This window comes from Primulina tabacum, chromosome 17 (assembly GCF_025594145.1).
Source record: "Primulina tabacum isolate GXHZ01 chromosome 17, ASM2559414v2, whole genome shotgun sequence".
NCBI lineage: Eukaryota > Viridiplantae > Streptophyta > Magnoliopsida > Lamiales > Gesneriaceae > Primulina > Primulina tabacum.
Window position 1 is genome coordinate 3,183,228 of NC_134566.1, and position 27,376 is coordinate 3,210,603.

Sequence of the window (27,376 nt, forward strand, 5' to 3'; positions counted from 1 at the left end):
TTGCATGACTTGTTGATCTAAAAGCATCAAGTTTGAGCTTGATACTAGAATCGGAGAGTAATCAACTTCTAATCATCCAATCAAAGCTCTTACTATTGATTTCACTGAGCCCATCCAGGAGTGAGTTGCAGAACAAATCAGCATGTAACGTGATGTCATTGTTTTTCAAGAAGTTTTCTAGGTTCATGAAGAAGAATCACATAAATTTTTAGAATCAGAACCGAAACTTCAAAAAGGAGTCACATGCTTGTGACATGGCATGTTTCAATTGCGGAGGACAGGAAATTTCATTGTTGAGTATAGAAAGTCCAAGAAATATAATCATAAGAAGAAAAGACACAAGAGAAATGACAAGAAGTCTCGAAAAAATAGGAAGGCCATGGTTTTTTAAGATAGCTAGACTAAGTGGGTAGAATCCAATCTAGTGACAATGCTTCTGAAAAATTTCAATGTCTGATGGTTGATGTTGATCTGGAAACAACCAATGATGAATTATTTGATTTCAAATCCCAATAATGTAAACAAACACGACATGATTGAAGAGTACTCGAATCCCTCTCAATTATTCGAAGAAGCCAAAACCAAAAAAAAAAAGTCGGACTGATCAGATCAATAAGTCCATTTTTACACAAAAAGACAATTGTGAGGATCTCAAGGCTAAAGTGAGTAAGTTGAAGACTGATAATTAAAGAGTAAATGCAGATTACCAATGGCTGCTGAATGAAAATAAAAAAATTGTCTTTATTGGTAAATGCATGGAATAAGTCTTTTTTTTAATAGAGAAGATACATGGGTTACAAAATCAATATGGAGATATGACTTATATTGGCTTTAGTAAAAATGAAAGCACGTATTTTGAAATTAGTATTAAATCGCATATGGACATTGCAAAGGAAAATATATTCATTTTATGAGATCTAATACGATGCATAAATATAACGAACCTAAAATTCGAGTTGAAAAGTCTTTTGATCAAATTAATAAATATTGGTATTTTGAACTTGGTTATGTTCAGCCTGAGAGAAAATCTTTTCGGCAGACTGGATACAATAGCAAATCAGTATTATTAGAGCATACCTCAATGAAGGCCGGACATTACTGATTTCATAACAGTAGACTTCTCAGAAGAGATATTGACAAGAAAACAAGAATAACGTATGAGAACAACATGATAGAATACGCTTTGCTGGAGATAATTTCAGATCTTCTATTACACACACCCCAATGGATACTTGAAGTAAAAAACCCATCAGGGTGATACAAATTTGGGTTCCAAATGGAGCAATCTAGTTTGGACCCAAATAGATTGAATACTAGTTAATAAAATTTGTGTATGTAGGAAAATAAAGACTGTGCTGATGTCTGAAGCTCAGTGTGGCACTTATACAATAGATGTTCGAAGTAGAGGCCTAGAGCCATCAATATAGGTTGGGTTTGTCATGTTGGTCCAATCGCCAACCAATTGAAGTGGGCTTGGTTGAAGTTTTAGCAACCCATTTAAATGAGAGCCTACACGGGACATCCCTTATGGGTCGCGGGCTTAGGCAGGCCAACCCACGGTGGGCTCTGGTTGGCCACTTGGTGAGAGTAATTTTTTAAAATACATACATACATATATTTATATATATATATATCGCTAAAGTTTAGAAGCGTAAAAGAAAGAATTAATAATTTTATTAAGATTTTTCTATGAATTTTTAATCATGAATAATCAAATTCAAGAAAATTGTATATATTTTTTATTTCTAATTTTTTGATAATATTTTCAATTTTTTTATAGGTTGGCCCGTGGACCAGCCCACCTAACCCACAACCCACCTAGGGTTGGGCTGGGTTGAGAATTTCTCAACCCGTCAAGAGGGGGGACGGTCTGCAGGTTGGCCTACCAGATGGCGGGTTTGGCAGGCCAACCCTACCCTACTCGGGTCGGCATGTTTGACAATGCTAGTTCTAGGCATATGCCTTGTTAAGCAAAGTTACTTTCAAAATTTATTAGCTACGGTGAACCAAAGATTAATTTTGGTTACAACTCTAACGATAAACCTTGTCAAAGTTGAGATTATCTATGGAAATATTATTTTTAATGTGTGTTATTAGTTGTAAATTTGTGTTATAATCTTATTAATATTAGTCAACTATATGATAATGAATATTTTGTAGAATTCCATAAGCACATTAGAAATCTAACGAGAATGATTTAAGTATTAGGATGGAAATTATTCAACTCGGTGAGTACAGTGAGGACAATGCAAATTTTCCAAGAAGATCTATTAAGTCCCTTGAACATGATGTTCCTAAGATGCAAACAGAAGCAGAAATGAGCAGAAGACATGATCAAGTGATCAAAATATTCAAGAGGATCATGAGGAGACTCCAATGCAAAATAATCCTGATCCGCACCAACAGATCCATTTTCAGAACCAAGTTACAGGTGAAGTAAGACCCATCCTCCTTCACTGATGATCAGTAACCCCTCTACCCCTTTTAGAACTAGAAGGAAAATGATCAATGAATATTTGCATGCTACTTTTTTTTTCTCAGCTTGAACCTAAAAATATTGATGAGACCCTTACTTTTTCTAGTTGGATAGATGCTATGCAAGATGAGTTAATCAATTTAAGAGTAATAATGTTTGATATTTAGTATCTAGACCTAATCATCAATAAGTAATTGTTACTAGATGAGTACTTAAAAATAATTTGAATGAAGATGGTATAATAATTAGAAATAAGTCTAGATTGGTAGCACAATGATTTAGACAAGAAGAAAAAATTGACTTTGATGAAACATTTGTTTCGGTATCTAGATTAGAAGCCATTAGGATATATATTGCTTATACTGCTTACAATAACTTCAAGATATTTTAGATGGATGTCAAAAGAGCATTCCTAAATTATTTGCTACAAGATGAGGTGTATGTCAAATAACCTTCAGGTTTCCTTGATCATGCTATTCGGAATAATGTGTTTAAATTTCATAATGCTTTATATGTTTTGAAACAAGCCCAAGGACACGGTATGACACTTTGTCTCAATTTTTAATTAATCATGAATATACTATCAAATTAGTGGACAAAACTCTGTTCAAGTTTATTAAAAATTATCATATATTACTTATACAAATTTATGTATATGATATTAGTATCTACTAATCCAAAATTATATGATAATTTTCCAAGTTGATGAAGGGCAAATTTGATATGAGTATGATAGTAGAATTTAGAATTTACATTTTTCCTAGGCTTACAAGTCAAACAGATTGAATCAGGAATTTTCATCAACCAAGAGAAGTATATTAAGGAACTACTGAAAATGTTTGGAATGGTAACATTACAGCATCAACCACTCTGATGAATTCATCAACGAAGTTTGATAAAGATGAAAGGGGAATTTCAGTGGAAGTAACCATGTATCAAGGTTTTATAAGTTCACTGCTTCATTTACCTGCCAGTAAACTTGATATTATGTTTGTTATATGCATCTACGCAATATTTAAATATGACCCTGAATAATCTCATTATATTGTTGCTAAGAGTGTTCTAAAATATCTGAAAGTAACTCAAAATTTCGGATTGTGGTATCCAAAGGATTCCACATTTTAACTTAATTGTATATTCAGATGATGATTATGCCGAGTGCAAATTAGGTAGGAAAAGTACAATTGACTCATGTCAATTTATCTGTGGTAAACTGATATCTTGGTTCAGTAAGAAACAAACTTTCATCACGACATCAACAATATAGGATGAATGATTGGATTATAGAAGTTGTTGTTCACTACTTCTCTAGATTCAACAGCGGCTTCGAGATTATAGTATCCCAAATTCTGAATCACATGTATATCTTTTGTGACAACACAAGCTGTAATGACCATGGGCCATTGGCTGACCCAACATGAGCCTTAGCCCATACTTATACATCACTATTGTTCATGGGCCGTAGGTTGGTCCAGCATGAGCAGTAGCCTATGCCCATGTCACTCATAGAATTTCCATCACTGGAAAGTTGTTTCTTTCGCTTCCCCCAACATTTGAATCCAGGACCTCCAGATTTAAGTACCTAGATTCTTAAAGTGTTGGTATCAATTTAGCGTACAGTACGTTTCTTCAACTCATATATCCTGATCGAATCTACAACTATTGGTATATCGAGAGTGGTAAATGAATTCGATAACGATGTGATATATTTTAGAGTAATAATATTGATATGATTAGTGCAACTGAGGAAACATCTTTTCAAAATACACGTGTCTTACTCTGGTCAGAGATTTCTTGCTCTATTAATTCATCATATCACATTTGATATCTTCACCTGTAGGCAAGCAGTGAATCCCTGGCTAAAATATATTGGCTTCTACATATTTCGCAACTACACCCAACCTCTCTACTTGATGACCCTCAGTATAGTCGGTAAACAAATCAAAGTGCATGCATGTAGAACTTCAACGTTGTCCTGGGTTAAAGGGCTAAGATTGTACAACCATAACCACGGGCTATTCCACTCGATAAGTGATAATTATTTGGACAGTTCGATGAAGAGTTGTTTAGTGCATCATCATATGATCAAACATCTGTATGAATTGACATCTTCGTGCCCTTACCAATGAAACATGGTGTTTACATAATATATGCTAGTCTCAAGTTCAAACGACTTTTATCTTTATTTTAGGTGGCTGATTCGACTAGGAACTTGTTTAGAATATATCATACACTTCCTAATGAGTTTCATGATCTTATGTTGAGAAGAAGACCTCATGGTTACTTTTGCATATTCAAAGAATTTATCTCACTAGAAGAAAATCTACATTTAACTACACTCCAAAGATAATGATTGTACGAAAAACTGTTGTCTTTTTTCTTTTAACAACAGTTTTAATGAAAACAATTGTCTTTGTGTGTTTTTTCTTATCAAAGACAACTGTTTTTAAAAAATCGTTGTCTTTTATGAGTCAAACACAATAGTTTTTCAAAACTACTGCATATGAGCGGATTTTTTGGTGGCTACGACAACAATTTTTAAAAAATCGTTGTCTTTTAGATGTCAAAGACAACAATTTTAAAAACTGTTGTTTATGAGAGTTTTTTAGTAACTATGACAACGGTTTGAAAAATCGTCGTAAAAAATCATTGTTTTTTCACTAAAAAAAAGCTTAATTAAAAGAAATAAAGAAGAAAAAGAAGGAAAAAAACCCATCCCCAATTCATTCCCGCCCCGTACTAAAAGAAAGAAGAAAACCCCAACCCACTCCTCCCGCTGCTCTCTCCCTCACCACGACAGCTTCCGCCGAGCGCCGCCTAGACCACCGGACAAGAAGCGTCGATCTCAATAAGTTCTTCCCCAAGCCCCTGCACCTCTTTTCTGTACTGAATCGAGAAGAAATCGAGTGGATCAAACCCTGTTCGAAGTTGTCTGTGCGCACGAGTTCTTCTTCGATTCCGGTGAGATTGCCTTCGATTCTTGATTCAAAGTGTACCTTTCATTAGTTTAGATCTTGCAAGATATAGTGATACATATCTTTGTTTTACGCCACACACATATGTTGATTTTGGATACCCACTGTTGTTACTTACTTTAGAACTTTATAGTGCATGTTAATCAGCGTTTTTTGATCATATAACCCCGAGACATTACACGTATGGCATCATTCCTATAATGGTTTTTTTTCCCTCGAATTCAACAAGCTTGTGGATAGAAAAATCTTGAACATCAAAGATGAACAAGTTCTTGGGTTCTTGAATGTTTTCATTCGTGTGAAGAGGAAAAAAAGAGTTGCTCTATTTGATTGAGAGGAGCAAGATGTCTTGGCTCTTTTTAGCATTGATTGATTTCTGTTTTTACAGTAAAAGAACTATTTTTTACTATAATCTTTCTTAGATTGTTTCCCTGGTTGTCTCAGAATGGTTTTTGGAAGGTGTTGATCTTGTTTCCTGTATGTATAGGCCCTCAAATCTCTGTTACACAAAATATTTCCACTTTTTGCTTGCATTATTGCCATTCTTGATCCATTTCCCCCCTACTTGCTGTGTTGTCCAAAGTGTACCTTTCATTAGTTTAGATCTTGCATGATGACAGGTTTTCCATTCAAATGCATTTTTACATCTATGATAAGAAATGCTCCAAACTTGAATATTCTAAGAAAAATATACATGACCTTGTTTTGGGGGGAATCCAATTCAGACTTGCGAAGGCCTAAAAAGTTGTGAGGGTAGAGATGGAGAATCTATGGACCGTGTTTTGTGGGGAATCCAACTGTTCAAACAACAACAAGATCCCTTGTGATGCTGATTTGAGTTTTCGAACACGCTCTTCTTCTTACACCGATAGTGTGTTAAGTCTTTGTTTTGATATCCTGCTCTTCATCATGATCTTATTCACTATAGTTTTCAAAAAATCATTGAAATCCTCAAATGTGAGAGCTTCCACAGTTTACAACAATGGGGAGTGGGACAGGGGAGGAAAATCGGATCTGAGGTCTCATGGTGTGGCAATGATTGAGCTTATTAGCATGGAAGTACACAAGTGATTCACCTTTTACAAATCTTAAAGATATACTATAAAAATGTAATCTGTCTAACATATTTTAGGTAAAAGTACATGGGACAATTGCTTATGTCTCTCAATCGGCTTGGATTCAATCAGGAAGCATTCGAGAAAACATTCTCTTAGGGTCTAACTTCGGTAACAACAAATATCAAGATACACTAGATAGGTGTTCACTACTTAAATATCTCAAGCTGCTACCTTATGGTGAACTCACTGAGATAGGAAGTGGTGGCCAAAAACAACGGATTCAGCTTGCTCGTGCTCTTTATAAGGATGCTGACATATATCTCTTGGATGATCCATTTAGTGCCTTGGATGCACACACTGCCCTGAGTTTGTTTAACGTTAGTATGTTCCCATTGCAAGTAGAATTTAGTTTTAGGCGTTGTATGATAAAAACTCTGTTGAATCTTGGCAGGAATATGTAATTGAAGCCCTCTCAACAATGACAGATTTGCTCGTGACTCATCAAGTTGATTTTCTTCATGCATTTGATTCTATCTTGGTGAGTTTTTCTTTAGGTAATTTTATTTGTCTGAAACTTCTTATCCACTCCTACTTCAGAACACAAATTTGTGTGTGTTTTCATAGTTCACAAAATCGGAGTACACTCGGGTAGAAATCGATGAGGTGCGTTCTTTCAATTCAATTGTTTTTCCAGATTTCCTTGTCCGAAGGAGTGTTTATTTGCCATACGAAAGTGTTAATCTTGTGATTTGAATGTTTTGATATCCATTGTTTCGTCCAAAAATCGATTTTACAATTATTTCTTAAATTATATTTATTTATGAGTTTGAAGATATTATTCGTCATATGCATGCTCTATTTGATTTAGTACTTGAATTGTGTTAATGATTGTGTTTTTGTTGAATAATTTACAGTTTGGATATACAAAGCAAAAGAAAAGAGATTGCTGTGGCTTTTATAAAAAATCCCGGGTCAACAAAGTGTAGTTGTGATATTTGTACTAGCTCGAGTCGGGTGCTAATAAATGTTGAAGGGAAGATTCCAAGTTTATCAAGATTAATGTATAGATCTTTTTTTTAGTGTACATAGAATTATGATTCGAATTTTGAACATGCAGTTATTTATAATAATTTATAAAAATTGTATATTAAATTTTATTTCGAATTTTGAATGATTTATAATACTAAAAAAATATAAAATAAATTTTATTATTATTTTTTTCCTAAAAAAAGACAACTGTTTTTCACCGTTGTCATAAGTCTTTTCAAAGCGTTTTTAAAAACTATGTTGTTAAAGAGTGCGATCAAAGACAACAGTTTTTCACCGTTGTAATTGTTGTCTTTGAGAACTTTTTTTAACAATACAGCTTTTAACAACGGTTTTAAAAGAATTACGACAACAGTTTTTTACCATTGTCGTCGAGCGTTTTTTTTGTAGTGTCTATGCAGCTTGTATGAGTATACAGATAAAGTAAATGTTATAAATGGATAAAACTATAAAATATTATTAAAATAAAGATTGTTTTTAAATAAGAGTCAATAAAACACAAGCCACTTGGTTCGCTAGACACTTACTGTAACAATCTCCCACTTGCCTTATAACCAACTACCCATAAATTTAACACTCATTGCTTCACGATGCTTCTAAAACAATGATCTAGGCAGGGGCTTCGTTAGTGGATCAACCATGTTATTTGCAGAGACGACTCTCGCTACTGATGTGTCTCTTCTCCTAGAATATGTGGAACTTTCTTAGTATATGTTTGGATCGTTGATGAGGCCTCGGTTACTTTTCTTGTACAATGACACAAGTGTTGTCGCAGTAGACTGGGACTTGATCAAATGTTTGAGGAATGACTGAAACGTCTGCTTATTCGTTTTCTTAAAAAGTACTAGAAATTTTTTTTTCCAAACCTCACGTAGCATTCGGCCGAATCATAAAAATATTTTGGAACCATTTTAAAAGTAAAACAACCAACTATTTTATAAATCCAAAAACATTATTTGAAAAGTATAGCCCATACTATAACCTCTCAAAAATCTCTCGTAACAGAAATAAAAGACGTAAAAATATCTTTAACATTACTTAAAATCATAAATCATAACTAGTGCGGAAAACTAGCGTCGGTCCTCGGGTCATGTGCACCTTCAATCCAGCAAGTCACTCGTCAAGACCTCCAATATCATTGCTATTTATACCACCTGCATCAACACACCTAGTGAGTCTAAAGACTCAACACGTCCTATCTTTGATAACAAGTAATACGTAATACAGTTAACATATAACGGTGAAAAATACTGTACTTAAAATATCATTTTCATGAGGATGTATAAACTTAAACTTAAATATTTTCGTAAACATTTTCATGATGCATAAAAACATTTTCAAAAGACATAATCATATCACTTAAACATATTCATATTCATGTCCATATTCGTATTCATATTCATGTTCGTGTATGTTGAATTCAGATCGTGATTGTGACTCGTATTTTTAAACGTATTGGGCGATGGATCCATCTAAAGAAAACGACAGTACTGGGCGGCGGGGGACACCAGCAACACTCTCACCGGTCAACTGGGCCCTGGCCTACGTATTAACATATTCGTATTCGTATCACGTATTCGTATTCGTATCCGTATCCAAGGAAACACGATCGTCGGGCTCCCACTGGGACCATAACCCTCACGATATTTCCAACATGTAGTAGTCACAATCGCTTCACGTCCTTCAACATGTTAGCATCACTTAATAAAAACATGCATAATGTCATTTTTATTTTGAAACCAAGCATGCAACATGTCTTTTAAATGCCCATATTTAAATCATAGAAATCATAGACATTTAAAAATCATAATTTAACATATTAAAAATCATAAACATCTATGAACAGTTTTAAAATAAACATTTTAATTTTATAAACGTTTAAAATAAACATTTAGATCATAAACATTTAAAATAAACGTTTTAGCATATTAAATCATAAAACATTAAACATATTAACGTCTTAAAAATCCATAAACATTTAAAATTGACCTATTAACATATAAACATCCATAATCATTGAAAATAATCATATTAACATATAAAACAGCATTCGGGACACTGCCATGACGTTTACTAATTTCTAGGTGTAAAAAGATCGTTTTACCCCTGGACGTAAAATTTCCCGTTTTAGACATTTTCTTAATTTCATTGACTCTAACATGTCCCAAATAATTATTTAAGCTTACATGAATTTTCTCATATTTTTATTTAGCTTAATTCGATGACTTTTAAATTAATCTTTAAATGTGACGTATTAATGCGTTTTAATCCCGAATTAAACAAAACCTTATTATAAAATTCCCAAATTAAAAACTTAGACTTCTCATAATTATTTAAGCCTAAAGCTAATTTTTCATAATTTTATAAAGCTTAAAACTAGGTGTTTCAATTAACTCGTTAATTAGCGTTTCGTGCGGCGATTAAATCCCGATTAAATCCAAAACTCATTATTTTGACCCCAAATTTTTAACATAGCATTTTTAATATTTATTCTACTCTTCCAAGTCATGAGCCACCCCCGTGAACCCATGAATTCATTTTTAGCCTTTTAATTTTTGTTTTTGACACCTTATCGAACACACCGAGCCATCTCCTAATTTACTCGAGCCACGCCCGAGCCAAAACCTAGCCAACCCATCTAGAGACACTACTGTGAAAGCCTAGCCCCAAAACATGACCCTAACCCGCTCAAAATCTTTCCGGAAGTCGACCCATGTTTCTGCATGTGTGTGTGTGTAGTGTCCTTGAACAAAGAAGCTCCTATCAAGTCTAGGACTCCTCCCAACCCTTAACCTCCGAACCCACCTAACCCTGACCATCCCTGGATCAAGCCTAGACCAAGCCCAGACCAACCCAGACCCTATAACCCGCGCGCGAGCCACCTGGTTCAGGAACCCAGCAGCTGCGCAACTCATGTTCCTCTCATGATTTATGCTTCTAGGGCCCCTACCCACGACTCCAACCACTGAACCAACGTATCAAGCACTTACCTAGGACCCTAGGGTCACCCCCTGGCCCAGCCCGCAGTCCCCAGACCAAGCCCTTAAGCCCTGGACAAGCGCTGCACCTGCGCGCTGTTTTCCCATTCTCGGGTGAGAGTCCTTGTCAACAAGGACTCTTCCCAGCCTATCTAGCTCGAGTCCTAGCATGGCTAGGACTCTTCCTTTGACCCCTATACGACCTTGGTTAGTCCTGGACGTGAGCCATTACCAAGCCCAGCCGTAGGACCCCAACAACCGAACCCTTGTCTCCCATGACAGCAAAGTGCTTCTCGATTGTGTTCATGTCGAGGCCCTAAAACTCCTTGCTTGAAAATTTGCGGAAAATTAAAAATTTTCTTTTTAAAAATAAATGGAGTGCCTCATTCATAAAATCAACTGATAACTTAAGTTCAATGTTTAAAATATAGCAGCGGAAGAAAATAAAGTTTGCCGAAAATAACAATTTAAAAATATTCAACAGCTGATAAAATGTCTGAGCATAAAAAAGTGGCAAGTTCTGAAACTGAGGTCCTCGGGTGCCACTACTGCCGACCCAAGCTGGCTCACTGGTCCTCGCCCTCGGCCCTGGCCTCATCAGTACCTACAACAATCAAGTCTAGTGAGCCTAAAGACTCAGCATGCAAATATCGTAGGTAACGAGTAAGTACTGAAGTAAAATGTGCATGGGATAAAATATCATGTCATGAGGCATACTGAAAATAACTTGTACTGAGAAATTATAATACGTGCATAACTGAACTGAAATCATAGTAAAAATGTTTGCTCCTTGGAGCCCTGTACTGAAATAACTGGTAAAAATTTTCTGTTGAGATTATGGTCTACGCCTGTGGCCCCTGCACTGAATTGAACTGATCGGTAACTGGCTACCGGGGAGTATCAAACTGAACTGAGCTGACCAGTCACTGGCGACCGGGTGGTACCAAACTGAACTGATCGGTCACTGGCGACCGTATAAAATAATGCTCCCATAATAGTGAATTGACCACAAGCCATATCGCATAAATCTCAAAAAAATAAGTATTTTCTATTTTCATGCACGTAATATAATTAAATGGCATAATGAAAATATCCTGTATATTTTACCAACTGGATTGGATCGCTCCCAGGCTCGCTGCAACCTAAATATGCCATGAAAAATATGCAATAGCTTATACTTGACCAAACTATGCAATTAAGTTTGAAAATGCGACAATTACGTCTAACGACTTCGTATTTAATCATGACTCCGAACCAACCCGAACCGACACTGAACCGACGTATAGTCATGATTAAAATACGCTTAAAATTATGAACTAATACTCCTAAAATGATGAGGGTCGAAATCTAGGTGAAATGGAGGCCAAAACAAGAAACGCTCTTTCGAGAGTCAATTTGGCACATCGCACCGTAAATTCTCGTACGACCTCAAAAATGATCCGAATCACAAACGGTCAAAAACACGACCTTCCTAACTCAATGAGGCACTGTCCAGTCCAAGGCCACAGGCTAAAAGCCAACCAAGAACTCAAACGAGCCTCCGAACCAACACAGCAACTTGCTATAAATTTCCAGCAGCTATACCATCGCGTATCTTGTGTTGTTTTCGAGACTACCGGCCATTGGTGCGTGAACCACCTACCAGAGACTCTTACCAACATCCCAAGGAATGATTTTAACCATGGCTAAGGGCCCTAGGCCAGCCACAATCCTCACCATTCCAGCAACCAACCAAAAGCTCTTACCGAGGGCCCTCATGCGTGCGTGTGTAGTGTTTTGTTTTTATTGCTGTCTCGTGTCGTTCCAGTGGCCATTTGATTGACCATGGCACGATCTAGACATCTAGGGGCATGGTATGAACCGTGGCTAAGGGCCATAGGCCAACCAAGATCCACACCAAACCAACCAACTCGAAGTACATGTGCTGTCAAAACCGAAGGGGCCGAGAGGGGAGGGGCCTGTTCTTGATGTTTTATGTAAAAACCGATGAGCCATGGACCAAGCCACAAAAAGGGCGACTTAGTCACGTCTTAGAAATGCTAGGGGAGTGATCTAACCATGGCTATAGACCCTTGGGGTAGCCAAGATCAGATTCAATCCCTTGACAGAAAAATCTGAAATTTCGAAGCACAAAATGGCAGTGGAGGAATGCTGCTGTCATTTTCGGTTCCATCATGCATGGGGCTGATTTGAATGGACCAACATGGTCCTAATGCACCCTATTACGTGTCTAGATGTCGCCTTGGGAGCCTGGAGTCGAACCATCCACCTGAAACCACTAAACAAGAGGAAACGTGAAGCTTGCCAAGGAAAGTCAAAAAACATCTGCACCATGGTTTCGAAAATATTTGGACATGCATCTCGATTTTTTCTTGATAAAACATGATCACATACTGAAAAATAATTGCTAATATGACTTGATTGAGGTTTGAAAGAATCTAGACATGCCTTGGTTATCGTTTGAAATAAAAACGAAAAGAAGAGACGATGCGGCGCGGAGGAGTGGAACGCTTCTCTTGTTTCCTTGCTCTCGATTCTCACTCTTGTTCTAGGCTATGAGGGTCACGATTTTTCTACTCTATAAGCTCTGAATTTTGGTCATGGGGGGAGGGAGAATGATGGTTAGGAGAGTGAGGGAAGTGGGTGCAAGATATATGGGATAACTCAAGACCAAGTCTTCACCTTTTAAATTTTGAATTCTAGTTTGATATCAAATGATTTTGTTGGTGCATGTTGGGGTGAGGTGACCGATCAATTACCATCTAGACTAGGTGAGGATAAGGTTGATCATTAATTAAATGGTGCTCCCAAAAATAAAAGAATTATCCTACTAATTAAATACAAAGAAAGGGTCAAAGGTGTTGAGTTGGCATATCAATGCTTAATCATCTAAGGGGCCGAAAATTCATCTAATAAATGGAAGGAAAAATGTTTTCTAGCTAGTAAATTTATAACCCTTAAAAGCCTCACTAATCCTTTAATTAATTTAGTGAATTAATCCCTTAATTAAATAACTTAAATGAGCTTATTTCTTAATCACCTCAAGTAACTTAAATTAAATCCTCAAACCTCCTTATTAACTTAAATTAACTTACTTGCTAGCTAAAATAAAGTCTGGAAATATTTATCGAATCTTAAATTCTATCTCAAAGCTCCAACTCCAGTCCGGCCTCACTGAAATAACTGAAAAATCAAACTACTGCATGAAATAATAAAATAATTAACTTCAAAGAAAAACATTAAATAATCATGCAATGAAGTCAATTTAATTTAAAATACTAGAATTATGCATGGCTTATACGTAGACTGATTTACGGGTTCTACAGTTCACATCTTGTGGCCGTGTGTTTGTGTGGTTCTAGGACTCCTTAAACCGTGTACACCAATACCATAACACTACCTAATCATGGCAGCCCCTTTATGCACGTAAACAATACAATTCGGATCAAAGTTTCTACTTGAAATTGCAAGACACATGCAAAACGAAAATTATTCAAAAAGTGTCACTTGTTTTGCAACTTTTCATGCATAAAAAAATATAATATGATGTGCTGATGGTTTGAAGGAAATAATAGGCGTGCCTTTGCGTAATTAACGCACGAAAAACCGTTGACGATTTGCGAAGAACGGACAAGAACCTTGGCTTGAATTTCTCCTTGGTTTCCCACGACTTTTCTTCCAAAACTTTAAGTGTGTGCCGTGAGTTTGGAGTGTTTGGAGGAACAAAATTGAGTGGCCGATTTGTTTTTAGGGTTTGGGGTGGTGATTATACATTTTAAATACATAAAAATCTACTAATAAGGCCTTAAGCCTATTAAACATAAGTTAGGCCTATTAAAGCTAGATTAGAATTTTATTAAATTATTAAAATGATTTTGGTAAAGATAGTTTGTAAATTAAATAGCCGGGTTGTCAAAAAGTTCGTATTTTTGTTGAAATACCAACACCGATAAAATTTACGTCCTGGCGTATAAAATCACCTCAAAACTCTTTATTTTCAAAAATATGAAAGGCCATCAACCATATTTTAAACAATTGAAAATAATTATTTAATAAAAATATTTTACGTTTTTTTCAGCCTTCGGTCTCCGTTCTTCGATCGCAACTAGAAAAATACTTTAAAAATACATTTTAATGCAACCATGTAGAAAAATATATTTTAAACATGTCAATATGCACAACATAATTAATTAATGCAATTAAAACAATTAATTAAAATACAAAAAATTTAATAATTGCATGCATGTGGTTCGCGTGGACTTTTAAATTTTTCGAGGCGTTACAATGACACTTAACTCTTGGACAAAATTCTTCATCCAAACAACCTCCTTTGTTGCAGCTATGTATTTGGCCTCAGTGTTTGAATCTAGTGCGGTGTCTTGCTTAGAATTCTTCCAAGAAACATCACCTTTATTGAGCTTGTATAAAAATACAAAGGTTGATTTCGAATCATACATATCTGATTGGAAGTTAGAATTATTATTGCCTTCCAATTTAATTTTCAACTCTCGTAAACCAAGAAAAAATTCTTATTTTTTTTCAAGTACTTAATGATGTCCTTTATAACTTTCAAATCCAGTGGACATTTGCAACCCTAAGTGAAAATGCAATATAAGCTCTAGTAGATATCGTGCCATACATTATACTGCCTATAGCGGACGTATATAGCGGACGTATATGAGATACGGCTCATGGTTCTATTTCATCGTCAGTCTTAGGGCAATTAGATTGTGATATATTTACACAATTAGACATTAGGAGATATCCTCTCTTGGATTCCTCCATAGAGATTTTCCTCAGTATGATATCGATGTAAATGGACTGAGTAAGCCCTATCATCCTCTTTGATCTATCCCTATAGATTTGTATTCCTAATACATCGAATGCTTCACCCATATCTTTCATGGAGAATTTACTAGCTAACCATATTTTAGTTGATTGCGATATCTCAACATCATTCTCAATGAGTAGTATATCATCAACATAAAGTACTAGGAATATCATTGCACTCCCACTAACCTTCTTATATACACATACTTCCTCAGGTTTTTTAACGAAATCAAACTATTTGACAGTGTTATCAAATATGAGGTTTTAGCTTCTTGATGTCAGTTTGAGTCCATAGATGGATCTATGAAGTTTGCATAATTTATGCTTACTTCCTACTTATGTGAATCCTTAATATTGAGACGTGTAAATCTCTTCCTTAATGTCACTATTAAGGAAGGTTGTTTCACATTCATCTGTTATATTTCATAGTCATATCATGCTGCTATGGATAACAATATCCTAATGGACTTAAACATTGCGATTGGAGAAAAATTTTTCTCATAGTTAATATCTTGCTTTTGAGTATATCGTTTTGCTAAAAATCTTATTTTGAAGGTCATTACCTTCGTATAGGCCCAAATTTTCTTTTTGTAAAGCCATTTTCTTCCTATGGGAACAATTCCTCATGTGGATATATTAAGAACTATACTTGATTCGAATACATGGAGCTCATCTCGGACTGCATGAATTCAAGCCATTTAAATGAATCGGCATTAGACAACGCTTCTCTGAAATTTCTTAGATCACATCCAGGAATGAGCTCATCTTGGTCTTCTTCAAGTAGCAGGCTTATCCTCTTAGGTGGCCTTGAGTCTTGAGACCTTTCGGATCTCCTAGGAGCTTGCGTTTCTTCAATTGGCTGTTGAGGTGTGAGTTCTACTTTTCAGAAGTACGTGGTTTTCGAATGTTTTCAAGTTCTATCATTCCATATTTTCTAGCCAATAGAAACTCATTATCGAACAAGGTGACATTATTTGAAACGAACACCTTTGTTTCACTGGGATCATAGAAATAATATCCAATTGAATTCTTAGGATATCCCACAAAGTAGTACAAATTTGCTCTACTTTTCTTTTCTCTCCCATTGCCTGCTTCACGTAAGCAGGATATCTCTATATTCTTAAAAAAGAATATTTGAGAGGTTTTTTCATCCATATCACATTTGGACTTTTATCCATTGACTTTGTATGAACTTAGTTCAACAACATTGTCGAAACCTCATGCACAAATCCCCAAAAAGATTGCGGAAATTCAGTGAATCTCATCATAGATCAAATCATGTTCATCAATGTCCGATTACTATGTTCTGACACACCATTCAATTGGGGTGCGGCAGGTGGGATTCACTATGAGAGAATCTCATTCTCTTTAAGATAGTTTGAAATTCAGTACTTAAGCATTCTCAACTTTGATCAGATCTAAATGTTTGAATATTTTTCCTAATTCTTATCTACTTCAGTTCTGAATTCTTTGAACTTTTCAAAGGTTTCAGACTTGTATTTCATTAAATACACATACCATACCTCGAATAGTCATAAGTAAAGGTAATGAAGTAGGACTAACCATATTTCGTGCTAACACTTAGTGGGACACATACATCTGTATGGATCAAATCCAATGAATTATGTGCACGTTCCACTTTTCCTAGGAAATGGTCTTTATGTAAAGACCCAAAATTTTACTATACAAAGAAACAAAGTACCAAGTTGATTTTTGTTTTGCATTGAAGATGAATTATGGCATGGAGGAGAATAAATTACATGCAACCTTTGGATGGAGGGAGAAGACCTAAAGTCACATTCGTGATTAATGACATAAATCATGCAACCTTTGTTATGGAGGGAGAATGCCTAAAGTCACATTGGTGATTAATGCCATAAACCATGAAACATTTGGTATGGAGGGGGAAGGCCTAAATTCACATTGGTGTCTATAAATAGTGGCAAAAGAATGAGTGAAATCACATCAAAACAACATCAAAAATTTTCTCCAAAAGTTTCAATTTCCGAGTACCAAAAATTCTGCCCAATTTCAGAAAGTTTTGCTTATTGTTTTACACGTTCAAATCCGATCTCACCGTTCAAAATATACCTACACGTGTTTGGAACAACATATCAAAAATTCAGATCGATCCAACGGTTCAATTAGGCGCAAAAATTTTTTGCAAGGTGACTGGTTTTTCTGTGTCAAGCTCCAACATGTTCATTCTTTCAGATAAGTGGGTTTATATGTTTTATGGATTATGTATGTTTTAAAATTCGATCGTCTACTGCATGATGTGAATAAGTGTGGATTTCGAAAATCACTAAGTTACTTCAAATCGTTTCGTTTCGTTCCGTTTGTTTGTTCTTTTATGCTTCTCCGTTTCGTTCTATGTTGGTGTCATTCTATTCGAACCAATTTGTCTCCGAATGATAAGTTATTTGTTTGAATCTGATAATAGTGCATCGGGAAATCCTGTGAGGGAAAAGGCCCCAGAGGGAGCCCGAATGCGGGAGAAGGCCCTAGAGGGAGCCCGAATGCGGGAAAAGGCCCCAGAGGGATCCCATTTACAGGAAAAGATCCGAGAGGGAGCCCAAGATCAAGGATAGCCCATGATCATTATAATCTGTTTGTCTGATAAGTTTTGTTATGAAATGTCCTGATTCGAAGTTCTGATTGTTCTAAATCTGATTTCTGTTCATCCAACTCTGAAACTCTGATTTGTTCAATGATTAACTTATGTTCATCCAACTTTGATTTATTATGTTATGTAAAAGAAGAAGGTTTTAAAAGTATTATGTATCAAATGTTTTCTGGTATTCGATCGGCCCTACTTGCTGAGTGTTTCCCAAAACGCTCATCCCCCTTACGTCCCTCTCCAGATGAGAATGAAGAACATGTAGAAGAAAAGGAGCAGGAGCAGTTCTAGGGCTGGTAAAGAATTAGAATGAAGTAATTCAAGTTCTGGATATTCAAGTCCATTAGTATTTCTTTGTCTTTCTTAGTAATGTTTGTACTTTTCGCTTCCGCAACCTCTGTATTTTTCTTCATTTGTAAAGACAATGGAAAATTTATGAAATAAACTGGTATTTGGCTATTTGCTACGAGACTTATTGTTATTTGATTAACAATGCCGGATGTCACCGTTGCCGCGGTCTCAGGGCGTGACATTAAGTGGTATCAGAGCTGCCAGGTTCATAATCCGGCTGTGAGTTTGATAGACGAAGTCAAATTTTGTCAAATGCCCATGCCTTTCTATCCAAATTATTCTGATACATCATACTCGTCTCCGTTTGTTTAAATCCTCAACTTCAAGTTGTCGCCATAGTTGGATGCCTTATTCTTTCGCATAGAATCTCGAAACCCAATTTCGTCAACTGCTTTCAATCTGTGTGAAATTACCTCTTCTTTCCACTTGTGAAAAATCCAACGAAAGATTTTTTTCGATCCAATTATTTTACTTGTCTGATGCGTTAATTTTGATTTTTGCCATTACTTTGATTCTAAACATTTTTCATTCGATTTCTCTAAGAAATGGCTGCCTCTCGCACTCGTGCTCAAGCCGTTATTCGCATGCGTCAACTTACCATTGACAATCAAACTCGTGAGATTTCTACTTTAAAGGCTCAACTAGCTAGGGAGAAACAAGAGCTCATGGAAGCCAAAACCCTACTTCAAACTGATATATAGCGTTTCACCCATCACCTTGATCGAGCAGAGAGCCAGCTCGCCCTAACCCTACGTAAGCCATCTCACGTGGTACGAATAGTTTTCCCTAACCGAAAGTTGATAGTAAGGATTGAAACTGAGAAGGATCTTGCCAACCGCTTACGTCATCAACATGAAGACCTTGTTAGCAAGCAAGAACATTGTATCGCCAAGTTTCATGGCACTATGGATAGACTACAAGAACAAAATAACTATATGAACTTTGTCATCGAAAACGTGGAAGAAGTACCTATAGATGTAGTGGAAAAAGGACAGTGATGACGAAGAGATGATAAGGTATGGTAGACTGGTATTATGGTTATATGATACAAAAAGAAAGAAGTGTAACATTTTTTGGGAATGTACAAAGATAAGTTGAATTATATTGAGAATGTACCTATCAGATTTAAGTTGACTTATATTTTGGGAGTACACCCTATCTGATATAAGTTGACTTACATTTTTGGGAATTTATCTATCGGAGATAAGCTTCCAACTTAAGATGAAATGTTTGACTCGAGGATAATAAATTATTAATGAAAATATGAGATAAGAATTATATAAGCTTTGATATTCAGATGTAGAAGTTAGTTTTTGTGTCAATAACTAACGGTATGTACATTAAATTTGGGATGCTAAGTGCTAAATTTAAATATGTATGATTTGTAATATCTTATGAATGTAAGAATAATATCTTTTAAGAAATTTATATTATTTTTAGGTCATTTCCTTATGAAAATAAAGTAAGATATTGATGGGCATCGAGGAAGTACATCATACATAATAAGTTGTGACTCTTTTTATAGTACACAACAAAAGACATCCAACGAAACTTGTTTGTGTTAAAGCATGCTAGGCTCATAGTCTTGATTAAAGGAAGATTTAGCAAAGGAAGAATTGTTTGAGGAATTAGTTTCTTCTGTGCAAGGTTGAAAGAAATTTTAACTAGGTTATAATATATTGGGACTTAATTCAATAGGCTGATAAGGAGTTATGTTCTAAGATTCTATATTAGTTTAAGTTTTGAGATAGTAATCGTGATAATTTTAAGATAGAATAAAATAAGTATGGATATGCATATATTCAGTGGCGATTTCATTCAGTGTACTATGAGAATTGATTGATTGGACAAGAATCATGCAACGGTAGATTGTCGAGGTAAGAATGCCAAACTCCAATCTAAGAATAAATCATATTTCATGGCAAGGATAAGGATAAGGAAAATAAATCCTTACTTTCTGCTTCTTAGACTTAGAATGCCATGGAGTATGCTAAGAAGTCTATCTAGCGATAATGAGAGAAGTAAAAGAAGGAATTGAGCATCTACTTCTAATAGAGTTCACATACAATAGCAGCTACCACAGTTAGGGGTGGGCGCGGGTTGGGTTTTCGGGTTCGGGTATCCGAAATTTTGGGTACCCGACACCAACCCGATCATGTCGGGTACCCGACTATCGGGTACCCGAAATGATCGGGTACCCGACTGTCGGGTACCCGAAAAAAAAATTAATTTTTTTATTTTTTTTTGAAAAAATATATTTTTTTTACATTTCACAAAAAATCACGTCATTATATCGAGTTATGATTAGTCATTATATCATATTATGACTAGTAAATTAAAAAAAACACATGTATTTTTCATATTTCACAAAATATCGTGCCATTATATCATTTTATGATTAGTCATTTGTCATTATATCGGGTTATGACTAGCCAAAAAAAAAATACATGTATTTTTAAAATGAATAGAGTAATTTGTGTGTGGGTCCCCACACCAATGAATGCCCAAAATTCACGAAGTGTTGCATATTCTCTCTGTAGCTATTCGCAAATGATAGTATTGTCGTAAACACCTTCCTCCAATCAATTTATCGTCTTCAAAAGACCATAGATGGCAGTATTTAGCAATATAAAACAATGCGAACCAAAATACTTTCTGAAGATCAATAGGACAGATAGACATATAGACCCATAAAATTTTTTTTTAAAAAAATATTTCGGGTACCCGATACCCGATCGGGTATCGGCAAAATACCCGAATCCGAACCCGAAAATTATTTTCGGATATCGGGTACCCGACGAACCTGATTTTTTTAAAAAATAACCGATCTGATCGGGTCGGATCGTGTACCCGATATCCGAAAATAAACGCCCACCCCTAACCACAGTAGCATAGAGATGGCCCCTTGTGAAGCACTCTATGGAAGAAATGTAGATCGCCCCTATATTGGGACGAAATAGCGGAGAAAGCCATCACTGGGCGTGAAATAGTGTAGATCACAATTGAGAAGGTAGCTATCATTAACGAGAAACTCAAAGCGGCTCAGGACCGAAAAAAGCGATTTTTCAGTGTCAAGCTCCAACTTGTTCATTTATTCAGGTAAGTGGGTTTATATGCTTTAAAGATTATGTATGTTTTAAAATTCGATCATCTACTGCATGATGTGAATAAGTAAGGATTTCGAAAATCACTAAGTTACTTCAAATCGTTTCGTTTCGTTCCGTCTGTTTGTTCGTTTATGCTTCTCCGTTTCGTTCTATGTTGGTGTCATTCTATTCGAACCAATTTGTCTCCGAATGATAAGTTATTTTTTTGAATCTGATAATGGTGCATCGGGAAAGCTTGTGAGGGAAAAGGCCTCAGATGGAGCCTGTCTATGGGAGAAGGCCCCGGAGGGAGCCTGAATGCAGGAAAAGGCCCCAGAGAGATCCCATTTACAGGAGAAGGTCACAGAGGGAGCCCGAGATCAAGGATAGCCCATGATCATTATAATCTGCTTTTCTGATAAGTTCTGTTCTGAAATGTTCTGATTGTTCGAAATCTGATTTCTGTTCATCCAACTCTGAAACTCTGATTTGTTCAATGATTAACTTATGTTCATCCAACTCTGATATACTATGTTATGTAAAAGAAGAAGGTTTTAAAAGTATTATATATCAAATGTTTTCTGGTATTCGATCGGCTCTACTTGCTGAGTGTTTCCCAAAACGCTAACCCACTTATGTCCCTCTCCAGATGAGAATGAAGAACATGTAGAAGAAAAGAAGTAGGAGCAGTTCTGGGACTGGTAAAGAATTAAAAGAAGTAATTCAAGTTCTGGATATTCAAGTCCATTAGCGTTCCTCTGTCTTTCTTAGTAATGTTTGTACTTTTCGCTTCCGCAACCTCTGTATTTTTCTTCATTTGTAAAGACAATGGAAAATTTATGAAATAGACTGGTATTTGGCTATTTGCTACGAGGCTTATTGTTATTTGATTAACATTGCCGGATATCACCGATGCCGCGGTCTCGGGGCGTGACACTTAAGTCATCTTTCTTTTCAGAAATGACTCGCATGTTTCAGTAGATTTAATTTCCGACATGTCAAAAATGCATTCTCCCACTAGCTTGTATATCCTTCTTTGGGAAATATATCCTAGCCTGGCGTGTCGCAAGTGTTTTTGATTTAGACAAAAAAAAATTTTGTTTGTAGTTGAAATCATTTGGACATTGTTTAATGGAATATCGCCATATTATCTAAAGTTTACCTATTTCTAGAATACTTCTAGCCTAGTTACTTTCTAATGTCCATGCTTCTTGTAGTAGAAACAAACATGTTATGGCTTATCAGGCTTTGTGGGCCATTTAAGTATCCTTTGAAGCTTTTCTCTTATTGGGCTTGTTTTTTTTGTAAGGTGCGGAACGTTTTTTTCCCTTACCTTGTGGGCTATGTTTTGTCCCTGTCGAGAAGGCCACTGAAAAAACAACATTTTCCTTCTTTGTGGCGGCCTCGTAAGTGGTGAGCATATTGACTAGCTCTTCAAAGCTAGCATCTATCTTATTCATGTTGAAGCTCGCCACGAACCCGTGAAATGAGTAAGAGATTGACAACAAGCTTTTCAAATATTTTAGACTAGTATTTCATTAAATACGAATACCCGTACTTTGAATAGTCATCAGTAAAGGTAATAAAGTTTAATTGGCCATATTTCATGCTAACACTTAATGGGTCACACACATCTGTATGGATCAAATCCAATGGATAATTTGCATGTTCCATTTCCCTAGGAAAAGGGCTTTAGTCATCTTTCCTTTCAGACATGACTCATATGCTTAAAATAAGATAATATCTAATATGTCAAACATGCCATCTCTCACTAGCTTGTGCATCCTTTCAGACATGAATTATATCGTGTAGACTGCACTAGAAATCTTACACGAATTTGCGTCGAGTTTGGATCACCTAAATTCCAGAAATCCGGCAGCGATGTGGTTGTGGAAGTGACCAAAATTTTATTTGTGAAAATTAGGGTGGTCGAATTTTGTGAGAAAGGAGAGGAGGAAAAATTTGGTGGATAAAATTTTGTCTGTCAAAACCTATATATAAAACTTGTGTTATTTCATACGACCCTCAATGAAATATTTATAAGTTTTGATTCTTGATCACATCAAGAATCTCAATTATATTAGGATTCATAATTCTAATCTCATTAAGATTTCTATTTTCGTTAATTAATTAAAATTACCATGTTGTATATATAATGCAAAGTCAAATTTTGATAACGCATGATATATATATCTGCGTATATATTTATATTAATACATCTATACATACATATACACATATGTACATATATAGACATATATGTAGAATTAAATAATCATAATTTAATTTCTTAGTTAATTGTTAATTAATTAAACAATTCTAGACCTATCTAGAATATTCCATGAGAATCATGTACATATAGTAGTCACAACTACTAACATTATTATTTAATTAGTAGATTCTAAATTTACTAAATAAATAATTGTGAACTCATTACAACCCCGATGAACGATCAAACAGCGCCGATGTACCGATGGTAAAAATCTTGTTCATATAATGAAAATTGAAATTTTCAAATATCAAATTTTACACATATCCAATTTTTCCTACTGTCAGTTTTGTGAACTTTTTCACCAAAATATATAGTTTCACTTTCCTCGTTTAATCAACAAGTAAGCTAACTTCCACGTCTTAAGCAATCTGTTTGATCTCTATCAAATTACAGTAGCCAAATTCAACTACTTGAATTTGACTATCTCAACGAGAACACCGAATCCGATATTTGTATGACCGACCCTCAATGGTTCAGAGATAGGAGTAGCAGTGTGTTCACAACTTAATGTGATTCAAAATAAAATTTATTCTTATTCGGGCTTACCCTAATTATTCTCATTCTTTTCATCAACCCCTTGATCAAGAATGTTAGAACTCAAGTCTAATTGCATCCATCAGATCATGGTAAAAGATTCTAGTAGCATCGCTCGATGATTTCTTAGGTATCACTGATAGTGCCTCAAGAACTTTAAGTTATGCTTAGCGTACAGTATGGTCCCTTCAAATCATATATTCTGATCGAACCTGCAACCATTGGTATATCGAGAGTTGTAAATGAATTCGATAACGCCGTGATATATCTTTGAGTAATAATAGAGACATGATATGTGCAACTGAAGAAACACCTTTCTAAAATACACGTCTTACTCTAGTCAGAGATTTCTTGCAATATTAACTCATCATATCACATATGATATCTTCACCCATAGACAAATGGTGAATTCTTGACCACAATGTATTGACTCCACGCATTTTGACATAACTGTATACTATTCTGCTCGATAAGTGATCACCACTTGGACAGTCCGAAGGAGGGTTGTTCAGTGCATCATCAGATGATCACCCATCTATACAAAAGAACATTTTCATGTCCTTACTAATGAAACATAACATTTATATCACAGATACTAATCTCGAGCGATCTTTATCCTTATTTTAAGCCGTTGATTCGACTAGGAACATGTTTAGAATATACGGTACACTTCTTAACAAGTTTTATAATCTTACGTTGAGAGGCATATCTCATCATATCTTTTGCATATTCAAAGACTTTATCTATGCAACTTGCATGAGTATATACAAATCAAATAAATATCATAATTAGATAAAATCGAAAAAAATATTAAAATAAATATTTTTTTAAATAAAAATCAATAAATCTCAAGTCACAAGTTGGCTCGTTAGACACCTATTATAACATAATAGACCGTAATGTTAACTAATAGTTCTTGAAGGCACCATCATTGATACCTAGAATTCATAAAGTGATGCTACTTGACACTCTTACCATGATTCGATATGTGCAATAAAAAAATATTTATGGCGTTTTTATTATCAATGAGTTGATGCATATAATGTGATTAATTAGGATAAGCTCGTATAAGAAACATGTGTTGGAACAAGTCTTCTGTTTGAATAGAAAAGATGCAGGGGTTACAAATTACTATCAAGGTGTTGAGTAGCCAATTTGCACCCAAATAGATTGGGTACGGAATGTAGAAAAAAAATAAAACTAAAACTAATCAATATTGATCATGTAGTCATGTGTTAAACATAGACACACACATCCATTTTAATTTACTTGAGTGCTTCAGCATCATAACAATCTCCAAACAGTGAATTTTACTAAATTATTATGTTCAAATTTCAAGCTAATAGCCCCCACCGTCCAAAAGGATGTCAAACTATCAAAATCCCACATAGAAAATATTTTTTTACAAAAATATAAGTCAACTCGTAAAGAAAGAACCAAATAAAAGGGATCACATAAGAAAATTTGATAGTATAAAATAAATAAACACAAACAACATGAAAGATCTCACAATCGCACCTTATGAATGAAGGTTTAATTAACATCATCAAAACAAATTGAAGCTCCCAACGCCGCAATCAAACTTATTAAAAGATTAAAAAGTAATAGTACAAATTTATTTTCTCTCCAGGGTGGTGGCTAGGGTTGCGACACCTATGAAAGTTGGCTTCCTGCTTGTGCAGGCTTGTTGCGTGTGATCTTTGGATTCATACGTTGGTCCTTTGTTCTATAATTCAGTGGCTCCGTTAGAGATTTGATTCATACGGTGGCTAGTTGCATCGCAATAGAATGGATCCGGATGATATTGATCGATTGGTGAATGAGATGAAACTCTCCGCACAGATCAGAATGAAGTCGTGGATCTAGAGGAAGCAGATGTACGAATCGGAGAGGAACGATTGTCTCGGTGTTTAGTGGCCAAAGTCTTCTGACCAAAGGCCATTAATCGGGAAGCATTCCGGTCTCATCGAGTTTGTAATGAAAAATCTGCTGATAAAGTGAATCTTGCATTTGGAGCGTGGATGCAGGCCTCTTATCATGTAGGGGGTACTCGGGGAAATCGAAGTGGAGGGGTTAAAAAAGATGGATCACGAAATGATGAGAGATCTCATGAAGACTCGGACCAACATGAATCACAAGCTTTGATTAATCTTGACTCAGGAGTAAAAGCGACTGAAACCATTGAACACCAACAAGACAACACATTTATCATAGTACCACATGTGGAAGGGAGCATAGCTCGGGATGGTTTCAAGGCAGGGGTTGAGCTCCTGGCTATGACTGCACCTGCGTCTCAGCAACCTTCAGTTCAGTCTCCGAATGTTGGGAAGACTACGAATTCCGTCATCTCAGAGTTGGCAAGCGATGGATTGAAACTAAGTACCTTTCCTCCGGCTGGTCCGAGACAGTGGAAGAGAAGAAAGAGGGAACGGAGAATGGTGGTGTCTGGTGCTTCATATTCGTTTTCTGGTACTGGTGCTAAGCAGAGTGTGTTGCAGGATGATGGTACAGTATCTGAAGAACATAATAGCCCTACCAAGAAACGAGAAAGAAATTGGGATACGGCTTCACATCAGAGCGATATTGCGGCGGTGGTTGCTTTGCAACCCCGCCGATCTCCATGAATATCATAACTTGGAATACAAGCCCCCGGGAATTCCGGGAACTGCGGCGCCTTGTCGCTGAAAAGAAACCCACTCTATTATTTTTAAGTGAAACCAAAATGAGAGAGGTTAATTGCAGATGGTGGAAAAACAAGATGGCATTCTCGGGGTGCTTTATGGTTGACTGTCGCGAGGACGGAGTGGAGGACTTGCACTATTCTGGCATGAATCAGTTGGAATTACGATTAAATCCTATTATAAGGGACACATTGATTGTCTAGTCCATGAATCAGAAAAGGAGTGGCGGTTCACTGGATTTTATGGTCATCCCAAAGTGACCATGCGCCATTTCTCGTGGAAACTGTTGCACCGCCTTAAAAGTATAGCAGAGCTCAAGGATATGCCTTGGATTATAGGTGGCGATTTCAATGAAATTTGTTTTGATAGTGAAAAGATGGGTGGCAATAGACGAACACCGAGACAGATGCAGGATTTTCGGGAAGCGCTAGAGCTCTGCGAACTCCAAGACTTGCACTGTTCTGGAGA

At 35.9% G+C, this 27,376-nt stretch overlaps 1 protein-coding gene across 1 annotated transcript; it reads left to right on the forward strand.

Moving 5' to 3' along the window:
• Positions 1 to 2,209: 2,209 nt before the first annotated feature.
• Positions 2,210 to 7,667, forward strand: LOC142530425 (uncharacterized). Its single transcript, XM_075636259.1, has 5 exons — positions 2,210 to 2,338; positions 5,168 to 5,437; positions 6,584 to 6,886; positions 6,961 to 7,047; positions 7,424 to 7,667. Exons 1-5 carry the CDS (start codon positions 2,210 to 2,212, stop codon positions 7,493 to 7,495), a joined length of 861 nt encoding a protein of 286 aa, XP_075492374.1. The 3' UTR covers positions 7,496 to 7,667.
• Positions 7,668 to 27,376: the final 19,709 nt, after the last annotated feature.

Excerpts from the sequence above, each read along its gene's own strand:
- LOC142530425 (XM_075636259.1), top strand. The coding sequence starts at position 2,210 with ATGGAAATTATTCAACTCGGTGAGTACAGTGAGGACAATGCAAATTTT. Across the intron at positions 6,887-6,960 it reads CTGCCCTGAGTTTGTTTAAC|GAATATGTAATTGAAGCCCT; the intron begins GTTAGTATGTTC and ends GAATCTTGGCAG. Across the intron at positions 7,048-7,423 it reads ATGCATTTGATTCTATCTTG|TTTGGATATACAAAGCAAAA; the intron begins GTGAGTTTTTCT and ends AATAATTTACAG.